The 19797-nt window shown below is 42.9% G+C and overlaps 1 protein-coding gene across 4 annotated transcripts; it reads right to left on the reverse strand.

The window, feature by feature from the left end:
• Positions 1–10780: 10780 nt before the first annotated feature.
• On the reverse strand, positions 10781–16217 carry LOC129822012 (heterogeneous nuclear ribonucleoprotein A/B-like). 4 transcript variants are annotated; one of them, XM_055879865.1, is made up of 9 exons: positions 16110–16217; positions 15383–15636; positions 14478–14646; positions 14237–14395; positions 14004–14135; positions 12486–12597; positions 12129–12287; positions 11955–12040; positions 10781–11408 (listed from the first exon to the last, which is right to left on the reverse strand). In XM_055879865.1, the coding sequence occupies exons 2-8, from the start codon at positions 15625–15627 to the stop codon at positions 11970–11972; spliced, it is 1047 nt and encodes a 348-aa protein (XP_055735840.1). In that variant the 5' UTR covers positions 15628–15636; positions 16110–16217; the 3' UTR covers positions 10781–11408; positions 11955–11969. The 4 variants fall into 4 exon arrangements, with proteins under 4 accessions (XP_055735840.1, XP_055735823.1, XP_055735830.1 ...); XM_055879848.1 differs by having other exon boundaries at positions 13980–14135; XM_055879855.1 differs by having other exon boundaries at positions 13980–14135; positions 15383–15640; positions 16110–16205.
• Positions 16218–19797: the final 3580 nt, after the last annotated feature.

A 19797-nucleotide genomic window follows, 5' to 3' on the forward strand; every position in this document is an offset into this window, starting at 1 on the left:
AAGACTTTGGTAAACTCGCTTAATACAGAGTTTGATTAAATGTTTTTAAAAGTAAAAAGCAAAAAAAGGTTGGCAGGTAGCCAAGTAGCAACAACCAGCACAGCAGAACAGAAACAATGCAGAAGTGTGACGGGAGTAGGCAAGTGAGAGTACAGTTGTGAAAGAATGAGAGACTAGGGCCAGAGAAAGCTGAAGTCAAATACATTTAAAGGGATGTTGTCTATTCTCATTATTCAACAGTAGCCTAACCCGCAAAGGATAATGCATTTAGGCCTACCTTTACTTATAAATGAAGTCCATTCGTCTGGTTAACCTCTGTGACAGCGTTGTAGAAGTCACATCAGCACCCCATGTCCAATGTTATTCTGCATGCAAATAGAAAGGATGTAGTGTAGTTAGTCACATCCATCTTGTAGAAGCCAAGCCTCTGGCCCGCATTTAGTGGCGGGAGAAGAAGCCCCATTCCCACTACGTCCACAAAGCAAAAGTAAATGCCAAGATGTGTTAAAGTCTGGGTAAAAATTATTAATTGGTAGTGATGTTTCAGACAAGTGGACAGTCCAGTACTTACTGTTCGCCTACGCCACAGCTAGCAGTGAGGGAGATGATGGTTGCCTTGCCTATCATGAATAAAGTCACAGCGCATTACATTATTCCAACTTGGAAAATTGTTTGAGGCGCAATATAGTAGTGTTCATTTGTCAGGTCGTTTTTGCTCGATAGCTTTGTTCAGTTCAAGGCATGAAAGCACCAAATTATGTAGACATGTACAAATGTGCACAGTTTACCCCAGACAATACCCACTCAACATGTTTGGCAATACGCATGCGCAAAAAATGTAATCGAATGAAGTTACTTCAAGCTAGGCAAAGCAGTGACACCTATGCGGACATTGTCCATTAACCGTCACTGGAGTAAGGAAAGGCAACATGTGTCAATGGATGTAATGGTTTTGAATAAATGTAAAGAAAGGTATGAATACCCTGGCACCTTCCCTGAGGTTTTGATGCAGTTTTAGCACATTTAGAGATTTTTTGCATAAAACCACCAGAATCATTGAGAATTTTTATAGAATTACATTTTTTATTTGGCTTTTCATAACAGTTTTGTTTATTCGATTATCACAGGTTAAGCATTGCCTACCCTGCATACTCAAACTACACGTCACTGGTGTAAACTCACATCAGCACATGTTGACCACTGCTCAGTTTATGTAGCCAACAGCAAAAAACAATGAACCTGCTCACTCTCTGTCCAAACACAGAGCTGTCTTGCAGCAGGTTATCATATAAAGCACCTGGTCGTCTGTTATAGGAAATGTATGAATATTTCCCCTCTCTGTAGCCCCCACTCCCGGGATGTTAGTGAGTACTGTGGATGCCGGCTGCTGTGAAATAGGACAGAAAGTAGTTGATCAGTAAGATAGAGAGCCGACTGCGACAGTATATCTCGGCAGGAGCTCTGTGTAGGCCCATACAGGTTTTGGATTCATAAACCTCTGATTCAAAAACGTCTCACTAACTCACTCTCTCTTCCTCACCCCAACCTCCTCGCTCTTTTTCTCGTTCTCTCTCTCTTTCTCTCTCTTTCTGTTCTCTGATTTTCACTTTCAGTCAACTCATTCTCTCAGACTCACACCTTAGGGACCCTGGAAAACTTTTTTCCAAAACAATGACTCTGGGGAGGTATTTTTCCAGATGCTGTCACAGACTATTCCCCTGTGACCATGCATAGAACATATTGACCTTTTACATCATTCAATAGGAACTCCCAATAGAGACGAACACTTCACCCTGTGCAAAATAATAGGTTAATTCTAGTTTAGGGCCAATTCAGTTCAATTTCTCTAATGGATAGGAGAAAAGTCAACAAATCCTTGTCAATCTGCTTGGATTTTGTTTTCTCATGTACTGTGTTCGTTGCAACTCTCCTCAGCCTCCTCAGCTCATCTGGTCCATGTTAAGTTATGCAGAATCGAATGTGTTTGAGACATCACTCAGAGTTAGGGCTTCTTAATCACACTGATGGAGAGATAATATAATCAAATAAACGTCATTCACTAAATCAACCATGGCTCATTATCACTGTCAGGATTGATGGCGGGAAGAACTTTTCTCTCATCAAAATGATGAATAAGTGCCCACACAGTATGAGGATGTAATGGAGATGAACTTTACAATAGCAGTGTGAACAGAAAGCTCACAAGCCATGGCAGGAAAATCACCCCAGCAACGTTAACCGAAAGATCGAGGGAGAGAGCGGGAGAATGAAAGAGGGGGTAGAGAGCGAGTGAGTGGGGCTTTAATGGCAGGAACTATGTGATTTGTCAGCCAGTGAGGAAAGTCTCGGAGGAGAATTAAGCGTCGGTGCTTATGTAAGCCGCCTCCACAAGCGCGGGGAATTTATGTAACAGGAAGGGAGAATGCACCTTCTCACAGAGAGAGCTCAGCGGGAGAGGAGGGAAATGTCTGGCACAGCTCCTACCACAGCTTCCTGCTTTCTACTCCCCTCTTCCTACAACTAGCACCTGCCGTTAGTCCAGTTACTGTACTGTAACCTAAAGCGTTCAGTGCCTCTGCCCTTGGTGAGGCCAGACCTGGTCAGTGTGTGTTGACTGCTGTCTCTCTCTTTTTCCCCCTCTCTCTCTCTCAGCTCCCTTTCCCATTGTCGTGTGTTTCCATCGGTAGGCCTACACTGTTTCCATGACAACAGCTTCGTCCTGGGAAGCAGCTCTCTCTCCTGCATCTCCATGGATGGAGGCTATATTGTCTCCTTGGGGATGATAAGGGACTAACTCATGCATTGGTGTAAGCTAACCACAGACTCATGTCACTGGTGTAAGCTAACCACAGACTCATGTCATTGGTGTAAGCTAACCACAGACTCATGTCACTGGTGTAAGCTAACCACAGACTCATGTCATTGGTGTAAGCTAACCACAGACTCATGTTATTGGTGTAAGCTAACCACAGACTCATGTCACTGGTGTAAGCTAACCACAGACTCATGTCATTGGTGTAAGCTAACCACAGACTCATGTCACTGGTGTAAGCTAACCACAGACTCATGTCACTGGTGTAAGCTAACCACAGACTCATGTCATTGGTGAAGCAGTCTGATGTCAACAGTAATGGGGGGTGGTGGACACTGTAAAAACATGTCTACGTTGATTTGTCCCCACAGTGAAAAGAACAGTGAGATGGGGACAAACAACACATTCATTGCAAGGACCAATAGTGATGTCATTGTCATATGATACTGCTGCAACATCACAAAACCTTTGACCCTCAAATGGTCAGAGAATAAACCGTTTCCTCAAGAGACAGTATCATGTTAATCCGGTTGAGTATCTCAGACAGGGGATGGGGGGGATCACTGTCTCAACGATGGTGATTAATGCTCCCTAGATGGAGTGCTTACTAATGTGGGATCTAAGGGTGGAGGGTGACTGACGGTGCGTAGGAAGTGGGGAACATCCCCTTGCTCTGTTGAGCACAGCTGCGACACGTCAAGCGCATTCCGCTCCGAGGAGATGGAGGGAAAAATAAGGGCAAGAAAGGGGGGGCACCGATTCGTGCACTGATGTGAGATGGGCCTATAATCTCTGAACAAACCCTCTGGGCTTTTATGTTCAAACCTTAGGAATCTGTGTGTGTAGGTGTGTGTAGGTGTGTGTAGGTGTGTGTAGGTGTGTGTAGGTGTGTGTGTGTGTGTGTGTGTGTGTGTGTGTGTGTGTGTGTGTGTGTGTGTGTGTGTGTGTGTGTGTGTGTGTGTGTGTGCGTGCGTGCGTGCGTGCGTGCGTGTGTGTGTGTGTAGGTGTGTGTGTGTGCGTTCTGCTTAATTCTCAAAGTTCCATGCACTATAGGCACTTCAATTTCCATCCATTCCAGGCTGCCGCTCTCCCTTCTTTTGCCATTTTCATGAAACCACTCACAACACTCAGTGACAAATCAAAATCCGAGTGACTCACAAAGTACAAAGTCGCAGCACTGCCATCACAGTGTGTAGAGTACAATACTAATAGTATGTCTGTATTCCTCATCATGTCAGCTTTGTGTCAGGTCTAACTGTCTAATGGTGCAAACATGAGATTCTACCTCTAACAGTTGTGGGATGCTGTGTCTTGCAAATTCACTTTCAAAGGGTCAACAGACAGCCAGTTATTTTCACGAGAAGGGCAGTACTAACTAAACTACAGAATACAAAATAAAAATAACTATTTCTGCATGGACTACAGTGTGTCTCTTCATCTGTTATTGAATCCTTATTGCCATCCCCTCAAGGTTACCTCTTCACAAACATTTCATACACTGTCTGACTGAGCAGATAGAGGTATTTGTAATACTATTCTGAATGCAAATGTTTTCTGTCCTCTCAAATCCTCCCATTAACAGGATGCTCAGGATGAAGTGGGCCTGTGTGACTAGATAACTGGTCTGCAGAGAGTGGTCTCTCTCTCTCTCTCTCTCTCTCTCTCTCTCTCTCTCTCTCTCTCTCTCTCTCTCTCTCTCTCTCTCTCTCTCTCTCTCTCTCTCTCTCTCTCTCTAGTGAAGGATTTGGTGAAGAGTGGTAACAGGGCCAACCAGGTTGTCTGAGTGTGTCTGACTAACGCAGACATTGAGTAATGCAGAGTGCAAGAGGTAGGGATAGAATTTTGGACACAAAATCTGAAGTTATGTTAGTTAGTGCAGAGCATAACTAAAAAGGATTTACACTGCTCTCTAGTGGACAGAGATGAAAACTCCTTGACAAAAATACATTGATGGTATGATATTGGTATGATTTGGTTAGCCCCCCTCTTGACTGCGGAGAGAGAAAATTACATTTTAACGTAAATTTCCTGCAATTCTACTAATTTTGCCATGGGCCAGAGAGAAAAATATGCGGTTTTACAGTTAATTTCCTGCAATTCTACACATTTTCCCATGACTTATGCTATGTTAATATCTGAGTGAGAGTGACTAACAAAATCAAAGGGGGCTCCATGGAGGTCAGGGCCACTGGGCATGTGCCCTGCGTACCTGGTCGGTATTTGGCCATGATTACTAACTTACCAATCTAAAAATATTTAGCTGACATGGCTAATTGAGTGACTGTCAGTGAATGACATAGCAAGAGAAAATATACCTTGTCTATTCTAACTCTTAACAGTAAGTTGAGACTGACTGAGTTCCAAATGATTATTATTTTCAACACTTATGTCACTTATGCCTGGAGCCAGCCCTGTATGACAGTGTGGTGCCAGATTTCCTCCAGACGTGAGGCTTGGCATTCAGGCCAAAGAGTTCAATCTTGGTTTCATCAGACCAGAGAATCTTGTTTCTCATGGTCAGAGTCTTTAGGTGCCTTTTGGAAAACTCCAAGCGGGCCGTCATGTGCCTTATACTGAGGAGTGGCCTCTGTCTGGCCACTCTACCATAAAGCCCTGATTGGTGGAGTACTGCAGAGATGGTTGTCCTTCTGGAAGGTTCTCCCATCTCCACAGAGGAACTCTGGAGCTATGTCAGAGTGACCATCGGGTTCTTGGTCACCTCCCTGACCAAGGCCCTTCTCCCCCGATCGCTCAGTTTGGCCGGGTGGCCAGCTCACGGAAGAGTCTTGGTGGTTCCAAACTTCTTCCATTTAAGAATGATGGATGCCACTGTGTTCTTGGGGACGACCTTCAATGCTGCATAAATGTTTTGGTACCTTTCCCCAAATCTGTGCCTCGACAATCCTGTCTCTGAGCTCTACGGACAATTCCTTTGACCTCATGGCTTGGTTTTTGCTCTGATAACTGTAGGACCTTATATAGACTGGTATGTGCCATTCCATATCATGTCCAATCAATTTCATTTACCACAGGTGGACTCCAGTCAAGTTGTGGAAACATCTCAAGGATGATCAATGAAAACAGGATGCACCTGAGCTCAATTTCAAGTCTCATGGCAAAGGGTCTGAATACTTATGTAAATAAGGTATTTCTATTTTTTATACATTTGCAAACATTTCTAAAAAAACATTTTTCGCTTTGTCATTATGGGGTAATGTATGTAATGTAATTGTGTGTCGATTGCTGAGGACTTTTTTTTATCTTATCCATTTTAGAATAAGGCTGTAATGTAACAAAATGTGGAAAAAATCAAGGGTTCTGAGTACTTTCCAAAGGCACTGTATGATCAAACACACAGCCAAAGTGAAACAATACTCAGACAGATGCAGCCATCAGTTCACCTGATCAGACATACAGACCAGGGTTAAGTGAGTCTGTTGGTAGGCGGCCTAAATACATGTGGCAGGGCTTTACTCATAGTAATATTTAATGTGCTCTGACTCCATCTAATGGTGAAGATGAAATTTTTCCACAAACACCATCAGTGATGATCATGAAGTGTATGGACAACGCATTTGAAATGTCTCTTTCTTCAGACATATATTTGGATATTCATTTTGACTGCAGGCCTAACTATGACATTTAAATTGGCCATGCGTTATGTGGACCCTTCCGGAGTTTGTCAGCATCTAATGTAGGCATACTATTGTTAAATAATGTAACAATGTCATGAAATTGAGAGGTCTCTGTCATATGGGCATCGACCACCTCAAAGCACTAATGGAATGTGTCCCAACCCAGCCTGCCCCACCCCAGCTTAACAGAGACTATGGACCCTGTCAACAGCTGTGTGTGTCTGATTAACTTAGACCTCTTGTTCTTATTGACTAGCCAGGATGCAGTAGCCTGGTCCCAGATCTGTTTGTGCTATTGCCTACACCATTGTCATGACCAAGTATGACAATTCCATAAGGAGTTGGCAAGAGAGCAGAAACAAACTGCCACCCAGGCTAAGGGTGCAGCTGTCAGACAAAGAATCCCCATGCGTCTAATGTGTCAGAGCCCCTCTTGATGTGTGCGGCACAGAGGCTGCAGACAGAATGTAGGCCCCTCTATCTTGAGCAGCCATGCAGTTGACCAGGAATGAGGAGAAGGAACATTGATATTTGTCCATCTGCTCAAAGAAATCCGTCTTCGTCTCCAGCTGATTCCACATTGTCTCAGCGTGTGTATATTTTCTTTTGAATGTACCACAGTATATTTCTATGGATTTCCAGAATCAATGTCTTTGAAACCTTGCCCCAGTGCTGTGCTCAGTCTGACGGAAAAGCACAGTGTACACTGAAGTCATTAGATCAGATGACACACAATAAATGGCAGTGGTGAAGATCTGCAAATCTAACAGGCATGACTGATCCTTTTATGTTTCCCACCAGACTACATGCCCCTTGAAGAAGTCCTGTTGCTTTAAAACTAACTCATATCAGCATTGACTACGTCTTTGAAAAATCATGATGTTCATCCATTACATAATTGCCTTTTATCCCCAACATAATGCAACCTAATATATTTCCTATCAGTGTGGAATCAGCAGTTTTACTCTGGAAGCTGCTGCTACCCCTCCTACTACGTGGCATGAATATTTCATGATGTGTCAGGAGATAGAGCGAGAGAGAGAGAAAAAAAAAAAAGGGAGAGCGAGATCAATAGCCCCCTCCCCTGCCCACACCCTGCAGGAGGCACACATGCAGTGTCAGACGCATCTCTGGACCACTCATAGACAGACACAGGCACGTGTAGCTTTTGGACGCGGCACACCCTGCTCTACGGTAAGAAATTCTCTGCATTAGATTTGTAGCATCATATATTACATGTATATCATATATATTCCATCTGTGTCTATATGTCATGCCATATCTACTACAGTGCATTTCCCACCCTTTTACTAGGATGATAAAGACAGTTACTATAAGTGCCACAGTAGGCTGGCTATTAGACAGCATTATCCAAAAAGACAGTGATTGTTTTAGGAGGGGATATTACTAATATACTGTAATATGATAGGGCACTTATTCTCAATCATTTGTCTGAGCACTCCCTGGGTGGAAGGGGAGCACATGCAACAGGACTGGATTTACAAGGAGGATGAGGGGTAGAAAGGGGGGAGAGAATGAAGGATGAGTACATGGGAGAACAAAGGCCAAGCCCAACAATACATGGAGGGTCTGAGGGGTGGACATTGGTGATCAGTCAGGCAGAGACCAACACTCATCCATGAAAATCTTACAACAGCTGTCCTTCACACCCACGTACACACAAGGGTAGCAGTCTTGAAACCCTGTTTGGCTGAAATTATTATGAGTAATGTTTCATTCTAAGGCATGTCCATACTCATTAGTATTCGGATGAAAACATATTGATAGCAACTACTGTGCCTCATTTGCATCTCCCTCTTCATTTACAGCTATCATGTCTGACAAACCCAATATGAGAGAAATCTCCAGCTTCGACAAGACTAAGCTGAAGAAGACGGAGACCAGAGTGAAGAACCCATTGCCAACCAAAGAAAGTGAGTGAATCTTGTCCATCTAGCTCTGTGATGAATCTGCTCGAGCTAGGGCTCAGCCCTGTAAGGTGTTCCATGGGCTGTCAGATCCATCTTATTGCTGGCATCTCTCCCTAGCAACAGATGAACAGGCAAGAAGAACCCATCCATGCAAGAGTAACTGTGTTCAGGGGAGGGTTTTCTATATAAATTGATTGACAAAGAAAATGCAAATATGTGAGCGATTAACCATAGCGTTAACCACAGATTCTGTATAAAAGACACCTTGTACTGTACACTGCCCCAAAAGGGGGAGGGGTGTTCTCTCAATTTACATACATTTTACATGGTGACAGCATGGGTCAACATATGTGCTTCACTCAAGAACTGCAATCTGGAGAGGTGGTTTTATTAGTCAGGGACTGTCGGCCATCACACTCAACCACAGAAGGTTGGTGGCACCTTAATTGGGGAGGATGGGCTTGTGGTAATGGCTGGAGCGGAATAGGTGGAATGGTATCAAATACATCAAACACATGGTTTCCAGGTGTTTCATGCCATTCCATTTTCTCCATTACAGCCATTATTATGAGCTTTCCTCCCCTCAGCAGCCCCCACTGCACTCAAACATTTTGCTTTGATCATTCAATAATAGAAATATGTATAGAAATATCAGATAGCAGTTTTCAAAAAGGGTTTAACATTTGTTTCCATGTTTTAGCAATCGACCAAGAGAGGAAACGAGAGCCATTGCCGTGACCAGAGGAAGAGAAGTGTTTCCGACCAGCTACTTTAATTTGATTCTCTGACCTCCATCTGTCAAGAACCATAACTATGAAGGGAGAACAGGACCTTGAATTTTATCACACTGGTGCTCAACAAAATTGGAAAATGAGGGGTATTAGGATTGGTTGCTACAGTCAGAGGATGTTTTCAAAACACTTATTGCTCAATGTTTTCGTTTGTCTCTGTCAGAGTAATAAAACATGACAAAAAGAGTTGTTCTATCATGTGAACAGGTTGTGTATATTCAAGTAGACTACAGGCCTAAAGACAAGTGGCCAAGCCTCCAAAAATGTACAAAAGTCCCACAGCCACACTTGCAAGCTATTTAACAGAATATTGAGGTATACTATTCTCTTCATATCTAGTCTTCACATTTTCCCTAAACCTCAAGAGAAAAGCAGCTGCAGTTCAATAAACTTTGATTCGTTGCTAGCCTGGGTGCAAGTCTTCGTGATCCTTAAGGAATTGTTTCAGTTGACAATGAACAGATCCAGGCAAATTAGTTATTACCTACCTCGTGTTTTTCAAGCCATATTACCAGTTGTTTGTTTAATTACATGTAATTCTGCTGATTTAGTGTGAAATGAAAATGGCATGTCAAGACTAAGACTAATTGTCTACCGGGTTTCGAACCAGTGTGGTGACAATGGTTTCTCGGAACCGATGGCTTCTATGGTTGTGGCTAGATGGTGTACAGCTACGGACCAAGTGCTACATGTTTGAGTTGATTCCGGGACAACTGTAGCATTTTAGCAAAACCTAACAGTAACCCAATTCTCCTTACCTGCCATGTTAAGTATCCTAACAGGCTACAAAAACTCAAGCCATCAGGTCCAAGAAACCAATCACCACCAGCAGGGACCTGCAAAACCACGTACGGAATTAACTCAGATTGTCGCCGGTGAAATGACATAAGAAAAATTCAATTCAATCAAATTCCTAGCGCGAGTGCCAGTCTGTGCCATCATGCCAAACAAAATTTGTTTGGCTTGACAATGAGCACTGAAGTTGACAAGAGCACAAAGATCTGGGAGCAGGCTGTAGGAGACAACAGACCTGGGACCAGGCTGAGGCCTTCAAAATCCCACATCAGAAGAAATCAAAACATTTACTATGTCGTGAAAGATAATTTTCAGTGCAATTAAACTAGTGTATGGAAACGCTTTACACACACACACACAATACATGCTACTGTAGAAAAGATGCTGTAGAGCTGACATGCACATCTCTGTCAACATTAAACAGTTGTCTGCCATTACAAACCACTGTCCAATTTAGACGTTGCCCCTCAAACATGTTAGTGAGAATGTTAAAACACAGCCCAATTCTGATATTTTGCACCAATTGGTCTTTTGACAATTGGCAAAAATCAGAATTGTACTTCCTGTATAAGTAAACAGCCAAAAACAAATCTAATGAAACCAAAATGATGCATCAAAAAGCAAACAGTCAACCTAGTAAATAGACAACTTAAATATGACACAGCAGGAGAGACTTTCCGCAACAGTAGGGAAAGGACAAATAATTGTCTACAAATTATATGGAATTAATCTCAAATGCATTATCTTGGACATTTTGTTTGATTAGCATTTGAATAATTTGACAGTATCTGTAAGTTAAGCATTAAAGAGACAAAATTATAAAATCAATTTTATTTCTAACAATTAGCCAAAGACAATGAATGAGATTCCAGAGGGGCTGCAACTCCACGCAGCAATATTTTGCAGGCTTTAACTAGATTTTCTATAAATGCCACTTAACAGGTCAAAATTAAAATGAATCCAAAATATACTGGTTGGTTCCATCTACAAGTTGACATTATCTAGACAATCTTAAATGAATTCAGATTTAGGCAAATCCCTTTTAAATCATACCCCAATCCCACACTGAATTCCTTGTTGCAAATCCAGAGCCAGAAAAGAAAGTAATCTAGAAACCAGAAAAAAATTACTCAAAATTGGTTTATTTCAAAAGCCCTGACAGCTTCTGATTCTCATGTAAATCCAGTCGACATGTAAAATACAACCATACAATACATTAGATTCAAAAAAGGTACCAAAAAGTACAGTAAAAATAACACTTCCATCTCTGGAAATGTGGACCCCCCCAAAAAAGATAAAATAAAAACATGGAAAAGTGGCATTTACTTCTCCAGTTCCTCAGATGGTCTGTACAAATGGAGCATGAGTCATCCCACAGGAAAGACTCAAGTCCTGCATACTTCTGCCGCACCCATGGTCTTTCAAATCTGTGTTTACTTGAGTCCTTTAAGAGAGGAGAAAAAGGAATTGTTGCACACCACTTAAGACATGAGCCCACCACCCTGCATCAAAGAGCAAGCAAACAGCTAGGGCAACAAGCATGCAAGAAACGGGATGGATTAGAAAGTCAATGCTGCCGGTTAGAGTGGTTATGGCATAGCATTAAGGGAAACGGCAGACATTGTTAAATTTGCTGTGCAGCTTTAAGCAGATAGTCACCCATCTCCCACTCTAGAAAACCCATTGTGGTCCACCGCAACATCAACCCTTATTGATCCAGTAGTGTAGTTGTAGGGGCGCATCTGATGCAGATTTGGTGCTGGCAAATTTTAGGGTTTGAGGTTGTGTACTTTCAAAACAAGTTTCCTATCCCCAACAGCACTGTATTTACTTAATCCAATTGATGAAGAGTGGAGTAATTTCATTATAATCTACAATAGCCTTCCCCTGAGCCAGACTGTAAATCTTGGCAAGGAAATTTTTGGGCATCAATGCCACAAATCTAACAGCTATATCGCACCACAATGTTACAAAGCACTAAAATGCATACCTGCACTACATGTGATCAGTATGGCTTGTAGCTACCCTGGTGGCCTCCACGTCTTGGAGTTTTCCCATAGCTTGTATTGCCCTGGTCTGCAGGAATAGAGAGAGAGGACTGAGTGCTTCTGTGCAAAGACAAGTCAAACAATCAGGTAGGCGCTTGCCAGAGGTCTATACTCACTGTAGTCGTAGCCCCCTCCATAGTATCCAGCGGAGTAGTCATAGTTGCCGTAACTTCCATAGTTTCCATAGCCCTGCTGCCCACCATAGCCATAGCCCTGGTTGCCATAGCCTTGGCTCCAGTAATTACTATAACCCTGGTTCCCATATTGGTTTTGGCCTGAGGAAAAGAAACGTGGTTTTAAGTCACAAAATCGTTTTGCACTAAATTATAATCCAGATATTTATGGTCCAAGGATGGATGCCCATTAGCAACCCATTTTCTCAGATCCTTCCATGCCTTGTGAGCTGAACACCCGTCATGCACCCTTATGCTTTAGGTCACGCATAACTACGGACTGCTTGCTTTAATACGCACCACCACGCCCCCTGCCTCCCCGGCCTCCTCCATAGCTGCTGCCGCCACCACCACGGCCTCCAAACTGCTGCTGCTGGTACACCTCCTTGGGCTGGGCGATTTTGATCTCACACTGGAATTAAATCAGGAAGGATTTTTAATAATAGATGCTGTAAATACATGACAGCATGCAGTACAAACATGCAAGAGCTATTCATACATTCATTTGGATTCTAGTGTGGACCCCCATTTCAGTCAGGACACTGCTAACACAATCCATTTGAACTTGACAAAATGTATCTGAATACCAACATGCAAAATTGAAATGGTGTTTAATTTGGACAGAATAATTCTAGTAATTTCACACCATGCAAGTGGGTCTGAAACTCTTGCATGCAATGTGCATTTCAGCGAGGAAGCATTATTTAACACCACATTGCATGAGCATGTTCCAAAGAATTTCAGGAGAGAATGAACAAATGTACAGACTAAGCAATTAGACAAGTTTGCATTTCACACAAATAAGATGCTTAGCCAGACCGATATACACTGAACAAAAATATAAAACGCAACATGTAAAGTATTCATTGCATGAACAGAAATAAAAAGATCCCAGAAACGTCCCATAATCAATTTGTGCATAAATTTGTTTACATCCCTGCATTTGTCGTTTGACGAGATAATCTATCCACCTGACAGGTACGGCATATCAAGAAGCTCATGAAACAGCATGATCACAACACCTTGTGCTGCGGAAAATAAAAGGGCACTAAAATTGGCAGTTTTATCACAACTCCACAAATGTCTCCAATTGAGGGAGCGTGCAATTTGAATGCCGACTGCAGGAATGTCCACCAGAGCTGTTGCCAGATATGGTCATTTATTGTTCATTTCTCTAAGCCACCTCCAATAAATGTTTTAGAGAATTTGGCAGTACATCCAACCAGCCTCACAACCGCAGACCACGTGTATGGCTTTGTGTGGGCGAACAGTTTGCTGATCTTAAAGTTATGAACAGAGTACCCCGTGTGGGCAGTGGGGTTATGGAACCAACACAATTGCATTTTATCGATGGCAATTTGAATGCACAGAAATACTGTGACGAGATCCTGAGGCCCATTGTCGTGCCATTCATCTGCCGACATCTCATATTTCAGCATAATACACGGCACCATGTCGCAAGGTTCTGTACACAATTCCAGGAAGCTGAAAATGTCTCAGTTCGTTCCTGGCCTGCACTCAGAAACCCATTGAGCACGTTTTTTTAAAGGTATTTGTAACCAACATGTGCATATCTGTATTCCAAGTCATGCGAAATCTATAGATTAGGGCCTAATGAATTTATTTCAACTGACCGATTTCCTTATATGAACTATAACTGAGTAAAATCGTAGAAATTGTTGCATATTGCGCTTATATTTTTGTCAGTATAGAATGATAACCACAGCTTACACATTAACCCACATTTCCCACCATCAACCGTAAATTAAAAATAGGTTTAAGAAATATACATACAAGGCCTTCCTTTCCGTTTGTTACCTTGGTTCCACAGACATTGTGGAACTTTTTTTCAAGGCATTTTTTAACAGTGGCCTCTTCTTTGAATGTGATGAAGATAAACCCCCTCCTTTTTTTGAACTTTGGGTCCACTGGAAGTTCAATGGATTCAATCTGAAGATGTGAATTATGACACATTTAGAACACTGGAAAATCAATAGCTACTAAAACATACAGGAAGGTCATTTTGAGGCCATCATAGGACAATGACAAACCTCTCCAAAGGTTCCAAAGTATTCTCTTATGGTCTCCTCTGTTGCTTCTGGGTTTAGGCCACCAACAAAGATCTTCTTGGCTGGTTCCTTCTTCATTGCCATCGCCTTCTTTGGGTCTATCTGTCGTCCATCTAGCCTGTGTTCTTTCTGCTCAAGAACCTACCAGGTTAGAGATAAGGCTAGTATACAAAGCCCAACTTGTCACAATGTAAAACCATGTCACCTTCCTCATGGCACATACCTTGTCTACACTTGCTGCTTCTTTGAACAAGATGAACCCAAACCCACGTGATCGTCCTGTGTTTGAGTCCATCTTGATGGTACAATCAGTCACCTCTCCAAATTTGGAGAAGTAGTCTTTCAGGTCTTTTTTGCTAGTGTCCCAGCTAAGTCCACCTACAAACATTTTGCTGCAGAGAAACACAGATCAGTAACACACCTAGGACAATTTTCATAGGCTGACAACTAAGCAGCCACTATAAACATTTGTTTTGATATTATTTGAGTTACAAAAAATCTCAAATTACTTGGGACATTGTGGCTTACAAACTTGTACAGGACAGTAACAGACTGGGTGTTCACACATTTTGGTGGAAATATAGCTGAGAATTCTCAACTCCACGATATGTACATCACACCTCAATAGAGTTGGACACGATGAGTTTTGGTGGAGTACCTCCAACTATATCGAGTCGTATCATTAAGTAAATACATACCTCATTAGTCCTGTGTAAAGGCGTTATTTTCTATGGGTGCTGAATTTAGTTTTTTGTAACTAAATTCTGTGTGACCTGTCAAATTGCCTCACGTAATCTGCGCATGAGTATGAAGATAACTACTTAAAACATACACTACCAAGCAATAGTTCTATAAATATCAATGATTGAACGCTTAATGTGCATTTGTGCTTGTCATAGTTGTCAGTGGGAGTTCGAATCCACAGTTTCTCAACTCCACTGTGGAGTTGAGAATTCTCAGCTAGTTGAATCACTGCAACTCATAACACTAACTATTTTGAAAAATGATATATAACTGAATTCTAGCCAGTTGAAGTCCATCCCCCAAATGGGCTCTACATGGCTCCAAAAAAGAAAATATACCAAGGACGTTACGTTAGTATGTTAAAACAACCATACAGAAACGTACCCAGCGTCATCCTCGCCTTTACTTGCATTTATCTGTCCCCCCTCTGCCGCTCCGTTCTGTGTGACCCCTTCCTCCACCACAGCCGGTTCCTCTGCCACTGGCTCTCCCTCTACCGTGCAGCTCAGTTCTTCTTGTTCCTCTGCCACGGGGTGTTCTGTGGATTCTTCTGCTCCATTCAGTTCTTCCTCGGCTTCATTTCCATTTTTAGCGGTCTCCATGAATTGCTGCTCAGCGTCGTCAGACATAGTGATCGCCTACCTTGGGGAAAAATAACGTTAGCTAGCAGCCTATATGAATAGCATTTCCTGTAGACAACCATGAACATTCTAGAAGTAGGCCCCAATGACTGCCCTGCCATACACTAACCGGCTTCTCTAAGCTTGTTAACATATCAACACTAACATTTGAGTTGATAAAACACAACAGCCAAAGTTTAATTGTATTCTACTTTATAAGGATGCAATCAAACTGTGCACATAATCAATTCAAAGGCCTGATATCCTAATCTAAACAGATCTATTTTGCAATTACGATAGCTCGCTAATTTTAGCTGGTTATTCTGCTCGTGTTTGCGGCCTGCCAGTGCCTGATTTGACAAACCGAGTTAGCTTGCAATAGCTAATGACGTTAGAGCAGCTATACTTTATTTAGCTAGCGCGAAACCGAGGGACATAAATCGTTGAATCCCAACGCAATGTGTGCGATATAAAACGAAAATAGCGCTTACTGTTTAAAATGTACGCTGCTATTCAAGATGGATACTCTCCGACTCCGCTAACTCGTGGCAATCTTTATACTACCGGATAGAGTACCACAGTGTTGTCATCATAATACCCATAAAACCTAACGGTCAAACACGGAAATGGTTCCAATTGGTTTTTCACCATACATTTTTTTCCCATAGGAGATTTTAGAATCACTTCAAACAAGGTCTGTGTTTTTGTGGATCAACATATAATGTAATGATGGGAAACCAAGGCTTCGGCATTTTCACCAAATTGCACCGAAAAACGGTTCTTTACTCTGAGCTTCATTATCTGTTCAGAATGCACGTTAGGGACATCTGCTGGTCAGCAATAAATAGCAGCTTATGATTATCAGACATTAGTTATAGCAAATACATTTGTATTTGTCACATGAGCCGAATACAACAGGTGTCGACCTTACAGTGAAATGCCTAAAGCCCTTAACCAATAATACAGTAAAAAAAAAAAGAAGAAACAAAAGAATAAAAAGAATAAAAAATAATAATAATTAAGACCAGCAGTAAAATAACAATAGCGAGGATATATACAGGGGGTACCGGTACAGAGTCAATGTGCGGGGGGAACCGGTTAGTCAAGGTAATTGAGGTAATATGTACATGTAGGTAGAGTGACTATTAACGTGACTTATGCATAGATAATGACAGAGAGTAGCAGCAGTGTAAAAGAGGGGGGTGTCAATGCAAATAGTCTGGGTAGCCATTTGATTAGATGTTCAGGAGTCTTATGGCTTGGGGGGTAGAAGCTGTTTAGAAGCCCCAGTACCGCTTGCCATGCGGTAGCAGAAAGAACAGTCTATGACTAGGGTGGCTGGAGTCTTTGCCAATTTTTAGGGCCTTCCTCCACCGCCTGGTAAAGAGGTCCTGGATGGCAGGAAGCTTGGCCCCAGTGATGTACTGGGCCGTACACACTACCATCTGTAGTGAATTGCGGTCAGAGGCCGAGCAGTTGCCATACCAGACAGCGATGCAACCACTCAGGATGCTCTCAATGGTGCAGCCGTATAACTTTTGAGGATCTGAGGACCCATGCCAAATCTTTTCAGTCTCCTGAGGGGGAATACGTTTTGTTGTGCCCTCTTCACGACTGTCTTGGTGTGATTGGACCATGTTTGTTTGTTGGTGATGTGGACCCCAAGGAACTTGAAGCTCTCAACCTGCTCCACTACAGCCCCGTCGATGAGAATGGGGGCGTGCTCGGTTCTCCTTTTCCTGTAGTCCACAATCATCTCTTTGTCTTGATCACGTTGAGGGAGAGGTTGCTGTCCTGGCACGACACGGCCAGGTCTCTGACCTCCTCCCTATAGGCTGTCTCGTCGTTGATCAGGCCTACCACGGTTGTGTCATCGGCAAACTGAATGATGGTGTTGGAGTCGTGCCTAGCCGTGCAGTCATGAGTGAATAGGGAGTACAGGAGGGGACTGAGCACGCACCCCTGAGGGGCCCCCGATATACAGTACCAGTCAAAAGTTGACACACCTACTTATTTTTCTTTATTTTCTACAGTGTAGAATAATAGTGAAGACATCAAAACTATGAAATAACATATTATTTACAGTTGAAGTCGGAAGTTTACATACACCATAGCCAAATACATTTAAACTCAGTTTTTCACAATTCCTGACATTTAATCCTAGTAAAAATTCAGGGCCTTGTGATGGCCACTCCAATACCTTGACTTTGTTGTCCTTAAGCCATTTTGCCACAACTTTGGAAGTATGCTTGGGGTCATTGTTCATTTGGAAGACCCATTTGCGACTAAGCTTTAACTTCCCGACTGATGTCTTGAGATGTTGCTTCAACATATCCACATAACTGTCATGATGCCATCTATTTTATGAAGCGCACCAGTCCTTCCTGCAGCAAAGCACCCCCACAACATGATGCTACCACCCCTGTTCTTCACGGTTGGGATGGTGTTCTTCAGCTTGCAAGCCTCCCCCTTTTTCCTCCAAACATAATGATGGTCATTATGGCCAAACAGTTCTATTTTTGTTTCATCAGACCAGAGGACATTTCTCCAAAAAGTACGATCTTTGTCCCCATGTGCAGTTGCAAACCGTAGTCTGGCTTTTTTTATGGCAGTTTTGAAGCAGTGTCTTCTTCCTTGCTGAGCGGCCTTTCAGGTTATGTCGATATAGCACTCTTTTTACTGTGGATAGAGAAACTTTTGTACCTGTTTCCACCAGCATCTTCCCAAGGTCCTTTGCTGTTGTTCATGGATTGATTTGCACTTTTCGCACCAAAGTACGTTCATCTCTAGGAGACAGAACGCGTCGTCTCCTTCCTGAGTGGTATGACGGCTGTGTGGTCCCATGGTGTTTGTTTATCCTTGCGTACTATTGTTTGTACAGATGAACGTGGTACCTTCAGGCGTTTGGAAATTGCTCCCAAGGATGAACCAGACTTGTGGAAGTCTACAATGTTTTTCTGAGGTCTTGACTGAATTCTTTGGATTTTCCCATGATGTCAAGCAAAGAGGCACTGAGTTTGAAGTTAGGCCTTGAAATACATCCACAGGTACACCTCCAGTTGACTCAAATTAGGTCAATTAGCCTATCAAAAGCTTCTAAAGCCATGATATAATTTCTGGAATTTTCCAAGCTGTTTAAAGGCACAGTCAACTTAGTGTATGTAAACTTCTGACCCACTGGAATTGTGATACAGTGGGAACAAGATATATGCTTTATATTTACAATTTTTAAATTCTCAAAAGAAAGTCAAGTGCATGTTACTGAAAGTGGGTGACTCATACCTTGCATACTAAGTCAAGCAAAACAAACTTAAATTAGTGCCTACCTTGACAGACAAATATCATAAGTTAAATAATCTGTCTGTAAACAATTGTTCGAAAAATTACTTGTGTCATGCGCAAAGTAGATGTCCTAACCGACTTGCCAAAACTATAGTTTATTAACAAGAAATTTGTGGAGTGGTTGAAAAACGAGTGTTAATGACTCCAACCGTGGACATGGGAGGAGGGGATGGCAGGGGACATGACCCTGCCATGGAAACAGGCTGAAGTAGCGAGGGAGGAACAACTTCGCTACCAGGAGTCACAGCAACGAAGCAGACACAAGAGGCAGCCCCAAAACATTTTTGGGGGAGGCACACGGGGAGTGTGGCAGAGTCAGGATTCAGACCTGAGCCAACTCCCCGTGCTTACCGTAGGGAGCCGAGGATGGAGCCAGAGCCAGTCGAGGTGTAATTGGAGGTGAGTGAAGGGAGAGAAGCAGAGACAGTGAAGGAGTTGATGGAGAGATTGGAGGAGAGAGTAATGAGAGAGTTGCTGTGTTGGTGCATGAGGCACGACATCCGCCCGACAGAGCGTTTCCTCGATTTGATGTCACCTGAGTCAGCTCACCATACTCGTCCTGAGGTGCGTGCTAGTGAAGTGAAGACTGTGCCAGCCCCACGCACCAGGCCTCCTGTGCGCCTCCCCAGCCCTGCACGTCTTGTGCCAGCTTGGCGCTCCAGACCTCCAGTGCGCCTCCACAGCCCGGTGAGTCCTGCGCCGGCTCCAGGCAGGGTTTCCCCAGTTCGCCATGAGGACCCAGTGCGGCCTGTTCCAGCTCCTCGTATGTGCCGGGCTAGAGTGGGCATTCAGCCTGGAAGAGTGGTGCCAAGGCTACGCACCAGATCTCCAGTGCTC

Source organism: Salvelinus fontinalis, chromosome 2, assembly GCF_029448725.1.
Source record: "Salvelinus fontinalis isolate EN_2023a chromosome 2, ASM2944872v1, whole genome shotgun sequence".
Taxonomy (NCBI): domain Eukaryota; kingdom Metazoa; phylum Chordata; class Actinopteri; order Salmoniformes; family Salmonidae; genus Salvelinus; species Salvelinus fontinalis.